We start from the raw sequence: 10446 nt of genomic DNA on the forward strand, positions 1-10446 counted from the left end.
CTACAAGACCTGGAACTTCCAGGAGTTCTGGTCTTTGTAGTCCAGGCAGTCCGCCGCATTGAAGTTGAGCTTCCACGAGGCAGCTTGGTCCTTGTAGTCCAGGCAGTCGACGGCGCCGAAGCCCAGCGAGGCAGCGGTGTAGCCCTGGGAGGACAGGGAGGCCGGAGACTGGCTCAGCGGCCCTCCCATGGAGGAGGCGGAGATGGGGCTGAGGGCGCCCCCGGTGGCGGACAGCTGCGGGTGCATGGGCGAGAGGTAGGAGCTGCAGTCCAGGCCGGTGAAGTAGGACGAGGAGGCCCCGTAGCCCTGGCCGTAGGCGGGCGCCTGGCTGTAGGTCATGGGGTAGGCGGAGGAGCGCTGCATGCAGGGCGTGGTGGAGGCCGACAGCGGGTCGGGCAGCGGGGAGATGGAGGCCGGGCTCCAGATGGACACGGTGGCGCTGGCGCTGCTGGAGCTGGGCGTGATGGCGGTGCCCGGGGGCGGCGGGGCCGGGCTGTAGGGCCCGTTGGCGGAGGCGCCGGTCTCCGAGTTGGCGTCCCGGGCCGGGGACGCCTTCTTCTTGGGCGGGCGGGGCTTGGACTGCCCGCTGCTCTGCTGCTGCTGCTGCCGGCACTTGGCGCGACGGTTCTTGAACCACACCTGAGTCAGAAAGAGAACGCTACGGTCACTCCGGGTAATGCTTTGGTTACTGTGGGCAATGCTATGGTCACTACAGACAATGCTACGGTCACTCTGGGCAAGGCTATGGTCACTGTGGGTAGCGCTAAGGTGACTGTGGACAACGCTACGGTTGCTGTAGACAATGCTACATCGCCGTGGACAATGCTATGGTCAATGTGGGTAGTGCTAAGATGACTGTGGACAATGCTGCGGTCACTGTGGGTAGTGATACGGTCGCTGTGGAAAATGGTGCGGTCACTGTGGGTAGTGATATGGTCACTGTATACACCTGGACCAAGGTGCCAGCAAAGCACAGTTCTGGAGAGGTCCACCGGCCCCATTATATGAATGCCCATTTTATCACGCATTAACATTGATTCACTGCGGATCAATTCCACTCCAATCGAAACTACGCCAATGTTCAAGATGAACAACCTGAGGTGCCCCCCCCCCCCATCCTCGCACCCCCAGCTCACCTGCACGCGGGACTCGGGCAGGTTGATTTTGAGGGCCACCTCCTCCCGCATGAAGATGTCAGGGTAGCGCGTCTTGGCGAACAGCGCCTCCAGGATGTCCAGCTGAGCGCGGGTGAAGGTGGTCCTCTCCCGTCGCTGTTTCCGAGGGGTGTCTGAAATACACATGCAGCCTCCATTTTAGCCACCAGCCTCTGGGTCTGTATTTCTCATTAAAAACACAGAAGGAGTTGAAGCTGTAGCGTTCGCAATGTGTCAGTTGAAGTGACTTGGATTTTTGATGCATTCAAAATGTGATATGATCATTGTAAACAGATATATCATTATGGGCCAGTTTTTCAGATACAGATTGAGCCTAGACCTAGACTAAATTAAATTTTGAATGGACGTTCTTCATACAAAACTCAATGTTGCCCAGGACTAGGTTTAATCTGTGCTCACGAAACCTGCCTTATATTTTGTGGTCAGAAATGTGACCTGATATGAAACTCAATGAATAAGATGGGCAGGAAACGATTGATGACTGTTGTCTAAACGTCGGTGTTACAGAAGACCTATCATACGTGGGCTATTACTGGAATAGACTTAGCACAGACAAGAGAGAACGTTGTTATGTTGATAGACAAACAGATATATGTGTGAAATATGAATAAATCTAAACACCCCCTGCACTGTTTTCCAGGTGAAATCGCGAAGTGATTAGGACTGGAGAGTTGATAATGAATTTTTGCACAGTTGCGTTTTAACAATGCGTATAAATGTTGACATAGGACGAAGAGAAGGCACACCTAAAGCGCAACCTAATGGGGCATAAAATATTAAATAAAAACTGGATTCCATTTGATTGAGATGTACGTAGCTAGTTCAATATGCAAGCACGAAGTATTCCATATCTTAAAATTTACATAAAATATAGGCAAAGTAACGTTATCTTTATCGATTTATTTTTTCATAACCTCTGGAATTAGAGTAGCCCACTGCATCAATACTTTATTGTTAAAATCACTGTTGCTTAAGTGTCCTCATCTTGCTTTATTGAGATGACAGTTTAACTGAGGTTTAATGTCCAAATCAACGTGTTAAGAGAGTGAATTGGAGCAGATACAAACTAATCGCCATGTGCTTAGATACATGTTTTAAATTAAACATTGAAGTGTTAGATTTGTGGTTCATATGCAACAGTAATAATGCTGGTTTAAATTAATCGGATATTTTTCTGACAAAAAAGTGAGGTGGGCCTGAATTCACTCTAAATTGACGTTTAGTCCCAGCATTAGACGGAATCTAAGTAGCCAATATTAGAAGTCCGTAGTGCGCTATAGTGAACATGATAGTATATTTTTAACTTTACAGTTATATTTTATAGTTATATTTTACTTTCATTATATTTTATTTAGGCCGAAGCAAACAGCCTACACTTAACAGCTACGTTAACAAGTTCAAGGCATTTCGAAAAAATAATCTGAGCCTGCGTACTTGGTTATTCTTTCACCAAGATTCGGTAAATCTATCCTTTATCCTTCATAATTTCAACGACAGTATGTAGGCTATAACAAAGACGGACACACATACGCTGTCACAGCCTCCCACCGAATCTAAAACGTAAACCTAATTCCACAAATACCTCATTTTTGGAAGAAATAAACAATTAAAGGTGTGTCGTTAAGACAAATTTACATATTCTATAAATACGTTTCAATTGTTTTGATTTTTTAGAATTATTGAAATATTTTCCTCCATAGTTCTTTCCTTCTATAATAGGCTGTATAGTACAATCAGGGACAAAATAGTCTTTAAATATTCGTTTTGAAAGTCCCGTGGTTTAGTGTGATGTTTCATCCAATTAATAGTACACAACTAAACAGTGCACAGTTTCAGGAATTTTAACTGTGAAAAAACATAGCCAGAATGCCGTGCAAAATATTAATAATAAATCATTTCTTTGTTGTAAAATATTTGTTCATTAAAACCCCCTAATGGAAAGTAATGTTAGCATAATGTATTGCCGTATGAATTCTTGCCCAGTTTTAGGATTTTTGTGTTATTCATCGTAATGTCCCAACGAGAAGGAAAGCTGAGGCGACTATCTGTGACTGTAAATTACACGTTTCCGGACTGCGGGTTACATTTATATCATCTTGGTATTTCCTTTTTATATGTAGTGTGTCATAGCCTAAAATGAACAGGTGTACAGACGTCGTCTTGGGTAATAAGGAAGTACTATATATATTGGACTATATTGATGGATCTGCAATTGTGCAAAAAGTGAACTCTAGAAACAACTTATAAAGTTCGCATTATTTATCTTTACGTTTACATATACTGTCAATTCTAAAATAAATATTTCTTTAAAGTTATTTTTAATCCATCACATGACATTGCTTTGTTTCAAATCCCTTTCTCAGACAGTTGAAACAGACGTCGTGTTTTGCTCTTTGAAACATGCAGTGCATACAGACGCACACACAAGTAGCACAAACACATAATCAGTATCGTTTGGAATTCAGGTGCATCGGAGGCGAAAGTGCAAAAAGTAGTTTCGTCCACTGTTGAGGTCTCTTTGTCGATATATAGAATCACTGTATCTGTGGTCAACTGACAGGACTATTATTCGTATTATTATAGCGTTTTCCTGTACTTTATTGTAGTTAAATTTTGAAAGCATTTTACGCGTCTATCTCACTCACGGTGCGTAAAAGTCCATTCTACATCAGTTTCTGGAGGCCACTACCACAAACTCAAAAAGAATAACACTCGACTAACAGTCTGAAATAACGATTCCTATTTTCTAACAGTTAGGCTTCAATGATGGCTATTAATAAAGGCTTACACTTAAAGCAATAGACACAATTACGCACGTATAGTATGTCATACAAAGGAGAGTATTTGCATTATGACAACAGGTATCGTTCATTAACACGGTTATAAATGGTAGTAAATACATTATAATAACAACAAATGCTACTTACTCGGATATCCAACAGCGGAGTGTAGCAGGTCCATGCCCGTGCCGGACAGAGTTAACCCGTTCACGGCGTAATGAGGCTGCTTAATGTAAGACATCATGCCTGTGCCGGCTCTATTAAACGCTCTCTCTCTCTCCCTCTCTCTCTCTCATACACAATCACGCCAGGGGCCGGGTTTTCCTTCTCCGAAAGGAGTCTCACTGGTTGTCTGTCTCTTTCTGTCTACTTTTCGTGTGGTCCGCAACTCTCCGTTCTGTCACGAACGGCCTGATTTGGGCGCGCAGGACGCAGAGGCCGAAGTTGCACTTGATGTCTTCGCCTGAGAGCACAGGTGTAATGCCGGTGTAGACACCTGTAGAACCTTCCAATAACAAGTGTGTACTCTTTTTTTCGTTTATGTTCTATCCCTCTACCCTCATACAGAACTAGGCTATTACTGTAACGTTTGGTATATTTCTGTTTGATATTTATCTCGCAGTTACAGACGTTTTTATATTAATGTCCTTAAGAGCGCTGAAGAGGGAAATTACACCTCCTCTCTACTCCTTCCGCGATTCTGTTGGTCCCTTACACTCTACTATCCCTGTCTCTCTGCGCGGGTTAAGATGCGTCTCCTTCTGCGAGTGTTGCTGAGTTGGGGTGAGACCACTTAACTGCGAGCATCAAGAAAGGGGTTGGCTAATTAGAGACAAGTTCTTACTGAGTGGATACGCTGACCCCTCCCTCTCTCGCTCTCTCCGTTTTTTTTCCTCGCGAAGGGTTGGCCCTTGCGCGTTTCTCTCCTCCTCCTCCTCCCCCTCTTTTTATACTTCTCCAATACTGCACTGTACTGCGCCATTGAATGTCCGCGTGTCTTTCTTGCACGGGTACTTGTTTAAAATGAATCTCTTGAGTCTGAGACTCAAAAGTAAAGGTAAATCACTTTACAATCAAATGTTCAATTAATTAGGCTACTTGTGTTTAGCAGAGACATTTCGCCTGTGAAATGCGCGCGCACCCTCACACTGTATACTTAATTTGATATTTCAACTTAGCCTATACTCTTTCGGGATGATTGCTATTATTGTGGCTTTCCTCATTCTTTAGTTTTCAGTTTATATATTTGTTAAATACACATCATCTTTTGAGACCGTTACTTTCCGAACTGTGTCGTGGCCTTTTCGTATTTGCGATTTTATGTTATTTTATTTATATGGATATGTGATTGAGATTCTCCCTCCGCATACTTCAATATTTGTTTCGCCCCAATATTTGAATGTTTTAAGATATACATCGACACTAATTTAATGGCATGCAGGCTATTTGCAGCCCTATTAGGCTCTGTTTTTCATCCAGCGCACACATACCATACCAACGGTGTCTCTGAAGAGCTTTTCATAATAAAACATTTCACTGCATAATAACATTAGAAGCAAAAGGTGAACTTTTGTTTCACCCAGAATCACCTGACCTGTTTTCGTAGTTATTGGTCGAACTAGAAGGAATCTCCACGTGAGTTTTTTGGAAGCAAATGAAACAACAAATGTAGGCCTAAACTGAATCGGGAAATATTCTTTGACGCGTTCACGAAATAATATTTCGTTTGTGCTACTGAAAACATTTAATTTCCTTTTATTGTCAGTGCAATATAAATTCCCCTAATTGGAATGATTAATAAATACTACACTCACGTCGCCCCATTAATTCAGTATTCCGTTTATTTGTTGTGAAAACATGTTCATGGATACATGCTGTTAAATCTGAAACGGAAGTAAATTATGGATTTGCTATTTACTAATAGCTATTCATTACTACAATCTAACGAATTAAACAAAACCAAGAGGCAACAGTTGGACTTCCGTATGCCAACGTTCATCTTGATGCCAGGTTGGGACCAAAATGTTATGCGTTCGTAAGCGAAAGCAAGTCCATATCCACATAAGGCTTTCTTCACTGGTCTGGAAAAAAACAAATTTCATGAATTTCATCCGGCTTGCAAAATACAGAAATAATTGGGTGGCGAGGTTTGGGTGAGGGGGGCGGGGTGCTTGTGTCGAGTCGCAGCGGGATTATAAAGACACAAAGACTGCGTTGTTCTCCGCTAAATCCCCTGCTGATCCCTAACACACTCCCCTTTCCTCTTTCCATCATTGTGTGCACATTATTATTATTATTATTATTATTATTATTATTATTATTATTATTATTATTATTATTATATAAAACAAGTATAGGCCAACGGGTTATTCCAATATTTGGCTCGCCGTAGGCGGATAGCAGTTAACGTTATAGGTGTGCTTTTTACAGTCAAACTTATTAATTGCCAAAATGTATGAGAAGACAGAGATATTTACGTTTTTTATTGTCGTCTTGCCCCGGTCTTGTTTATGTTGACAGGATAGCACTGTTTGCTTCATGTCATGTTGAATATGAAATAACCATAGCCGTATGCAGGCAGGTCAAATGTCCTGTCTGTTAAAGATGTATGAGGAATTACATAATTTAAGATCTCATACTTTTGTCCATGCCTGCCCATTTGTAAGAAAACTTAAAATCACCAAAACATGTATTATATACGGGAACTACATAACACATATTGTACTTATACAGAAGCCTACATATTATAGTTATTCCACGCATGATTTCTGTGAATTTGCGTGAAGTAGCGAAATACTGAAAATGTTTAATATCAGATTTTTGAAAATTATTTACTTATTTATTTCTTTGAGCTATTTAAGACAGGTCAGTTTTTCTATTATATTTTAATTACTTTTACTTCTTGTTTTAATGTAAACAAATAACAAACAAAAAAACAGTCAAATACGTTCATTAATATTTCGTATGAAGTGTAGGCTACCATATCTGCATTTAATTTAAACGTATTGAAATTCATTTGTGAAATATTGCATCTTTAAAATAAATAAATAAAATTTAATATATATATATGAATAACTCCGCAGTCATTGACCAATTCGATATAGTCTGATGCTTGCCTGCGACCAGGCAATTTCGCAGTATCTAAAGCCGATTCTCTGCGCTTGTTAATTGAATCGGATTTCTTATAGTTTAAAATCCACACAGACCCATGTACAGCCCAAACTGTATAAGGGGTTTATCTGAATCTGTAAAGCCAAAGCGGAGATATAAAGAGAGAGAGAGAGACTATACTGGCGTGTATTTGAACATTTTAAATCTCAAATAAATATCTTTACCTGTGGCGTCTGCCTGTGTGCAGTAGCCTATGCGTTAACAGCGGAATATACCTGTTGCATGCGACTGCAGCACCAGCTCATCTTACAGGTACGGTTTGGTCTTTACACTTTTCTTTACGCACATTGTGAACGCTCGCTGCGCATGGACTTATAACTCTTTTCTTGGTTTCTTCTTTTGTTAAGAATATGTTAAAGAAGCATAACACGACATGTGCGAAATGAGATAAGGACTAATGAGAACAATGAATAGAAACGGGAGACAAGAATTGAAAAGTTGACATTCCCACATTCTGAAGAATTCTATAGCGCGCGCGCAACACAAGCGCGTACACGCACGCACGCACACGCGCACACACGCGCACACACACACACCTGTTTGTCTGCCCGAGTCGACATCTGTACTGGTGTGCTGGTCCTTTCTGTAGCTATGCTTTTAAAAATCTTTTTCTGGGTTCCTGTCTTTAATGTATTTGCGGGTAAATTGATGAACTACATTAAAATAGGCCTATATTAATATTAATTAAAATAATATTTATTGTTGTTTCTTTATCAATGTAAGCTTACACATGTGCTATACGAATTACAGCAATTGTGCTTTATCTGCTACAGGCTATGATGTAGCCGAAACGAATGTGCTTTTAACGCGTGGAACAGAAATGAAATCCCTGCCGACATAACCTGCCTGATATTGATAAACGACGGATGCATTGTTTTTAATGACACTAATTATAATAGATCAATTCAAAGGAAAGTCTGAGTTATTAATTTCTTATAATAAATAGACTTACTAGATTTTGATAGGTATAGTTTCTATTTTTAAAATTTGCGCATGCTGTATTTTCAATCATTTATTGTCGCAGGCCTAGTCGTTTTTGATTCTTTGTTTTTATCTATCACTCAAAATAAATTACACGACTGTGGATTTCATAATACAATAATAACAAACGTAACAAATAACAAATAGTCTACTGCTACATCAAATGTATTCTTCAGTAGATATGAATTGATCCTTCATTAAAGATTGAATGTTGCACACTACCTATGTATGGAACTCTGATGTGTTCATGCAGGTCTATGCCTTTCACAAAAACATAAGTTTTTATCGACCCTGAAAATGGGTGGCCTGGATGTCATGAAATCTACTTTTGTGTTTCACAAAATTCAATAAGCCACCATCCCTCTGTTTAAGGAACTAATAATCCTACCACCTGATGTTTTTTTTTTTATCCAAATGTAAGATATTTTGAGTTTTGCAAGTCAGCTTGTTGTTTGTAAAGCTGTAGGCTACAATGTATGGGCCTATACCGAATGAAATCAGATATGCTAAATAAAACCTCTTTTCAGTGATAATTCGCAGATAATGCGACTAATTAAATATCTATGTCATATTTGACAATGCAAGTGAAATAGTTAATAATAGTTTAAATAGTATAGATAGGAAGTCCGATTTGGTATTAGTTTCTGTCAGTTTGTGAGACGCGCTGCTCATTGACCTTCAGCATATGTTTCAGGTAGTTGCTGTTTAGGACAAAGGGCCGAATTGCACATATATTTTCTAACGCTGCGTAACCGGCAGACACATAATCAAGACCACTAACATCATCTGTCTTTTTGCAACAAATGTAATGAAACAATGACAACAACGGAAAAGAATAGAGTTGAATGAACTTCACTAACCGCCCACGAGGGAATTAGAATGGTAGCAGCATAAATACATCAATGACAAAATCCATGACAATAAGGTATTGTCACAATCAGGGCTAGTGTATGGATTCATGTAATTGTCATAATGGATGAACAAAGGAATTTGAGGTGGAAATTGTATCTTGTCATGAACGCTGGAAATCTAAAAAATGGACAATAGAGATTATTGGCGATTAATTTGCCTATTTAACCAACGTATTTTGGAACGAACGTATATTCTACATTCAACTTTAATTTGTTTTATAAGATAATAATAATATTCATAGTAATATTATTAATAAGAAGAAGAATAAAAAGAAGAAGAAGAAGAAGAAGAATCATCATCATCATCATTATCATCATCATAATGGTCATAATATGTAGTGGGATGTCACAGCAGGTGTAGACTAGTCTGTTGAACAGAGTGCCTGCTCTTCACGTCTGCACAGTTACCTGCTCCATCACCTGTTAACACACATTCAGATGGGCACGCAGCCGGCTGTATTCCTTATGGAATAAACAAAATGGACGGTTGCGTTCTCTGTTACAGGCAGGGCAGTGTGTGAGACTGGACTTACTGCTCGGGAGACAGGACAGTTACGTTTGTTTTTAGGACGAAATGTACCGTGGGCAGCGTGTCCCCGGGGCACTAGGACCCAGAGGCGCTTCCAAATCAAGGACACAGCTACCACATAAGCAGCTTACTGTATCTAATCTATGAAACCACAAACTCACACGCACACACACTCAAATACATAGACACACACACAAACACACACACACATACAAACTGTAACTCACGCACAAATGCATATACACACAAACTCTAACTGTTGCATACACAAACTAACTTACAGTATAGAGGCACACGTTCCAACTCACACATGCATGCGCACATTTACACACGTACACACAATCTAATACACATGTACACACAAACTGTAACTCTTACACACACACACACACACACACACACACACACACTCTGTAATGCACACAAATAGACACACACACTAAACAGCTGTCCCTATATATATTTGGTTTCATGCCTCTTACTTTATCTATTACATTTCTACTGTTATACAGTAGAAAAAAGGTAGACCTTTTTTTTAACCAAAAATCTCCATCAATATGTTTTTCATAAGCATCCAAATTCATATCTATCATCTCCAGGCAATGTATTACATGTTCTTGGGTGGTTATTGTAGTCTATTGTAGTGTATTAGTCTCTGTTAATTGTATAAATCCTTGGACCAGCTTCCTGGTTTGTGTGGCTTCCTAGCAAAGCCTTTTCCAAAGACACGGGCCTTCTGAAGCCCAGGTCAGTGAGAATGGGAATGTTTTCCAGGGGATACATTTGACAGAGCAAATATACTACACTATATGTATAGTTCTGATCAGGTTTCTTCTTTGTGATGAAGAACAGGTGAATTGAGTGGGGGATTTGTAATCAGTGTTTATAAACTCCATGTT

The 10446-nt window shown here is 40.1% G+C and overlaps 1 protein-coding gene across 1 annotated transcript; it reads right to left on the reverse strand.

Moving 5' to 3' along the window:
- LOC133108415 (homeobox protein otx5) lies at positions 1–4199 on the reverse strand. The gene is made up of 3 exons (XM_061217927.1): positions 4103–4199; positions 1137–1288; positions 1–639 (listed from the first exon to the last, which is right to left on the reverse strand). Exons 1-3 carry the CDS (start codon positions 4197–4199, stop codon positions 1–3), a joined length of 888 nt encoding a protein of 295 aa, XP_061073911.1.
- Between the last annotated feature and the right edge of the window lie 6247 nt (positions 4200–10446).

The sequence above is a fragment of the Conger conger genome, chromosome 13 (assembly GCF_963514075.1).
Source record: "Conger conger chromosome 13, fConCon1.1, whole genome shotgun sequence".
NCBI classification, from domain to species: domain Eukaryota; kingdom Metazoa; phylum Chordata; class Actinopteri; order Anguilliformes; family Congridae; genus Conger; species Conger conger.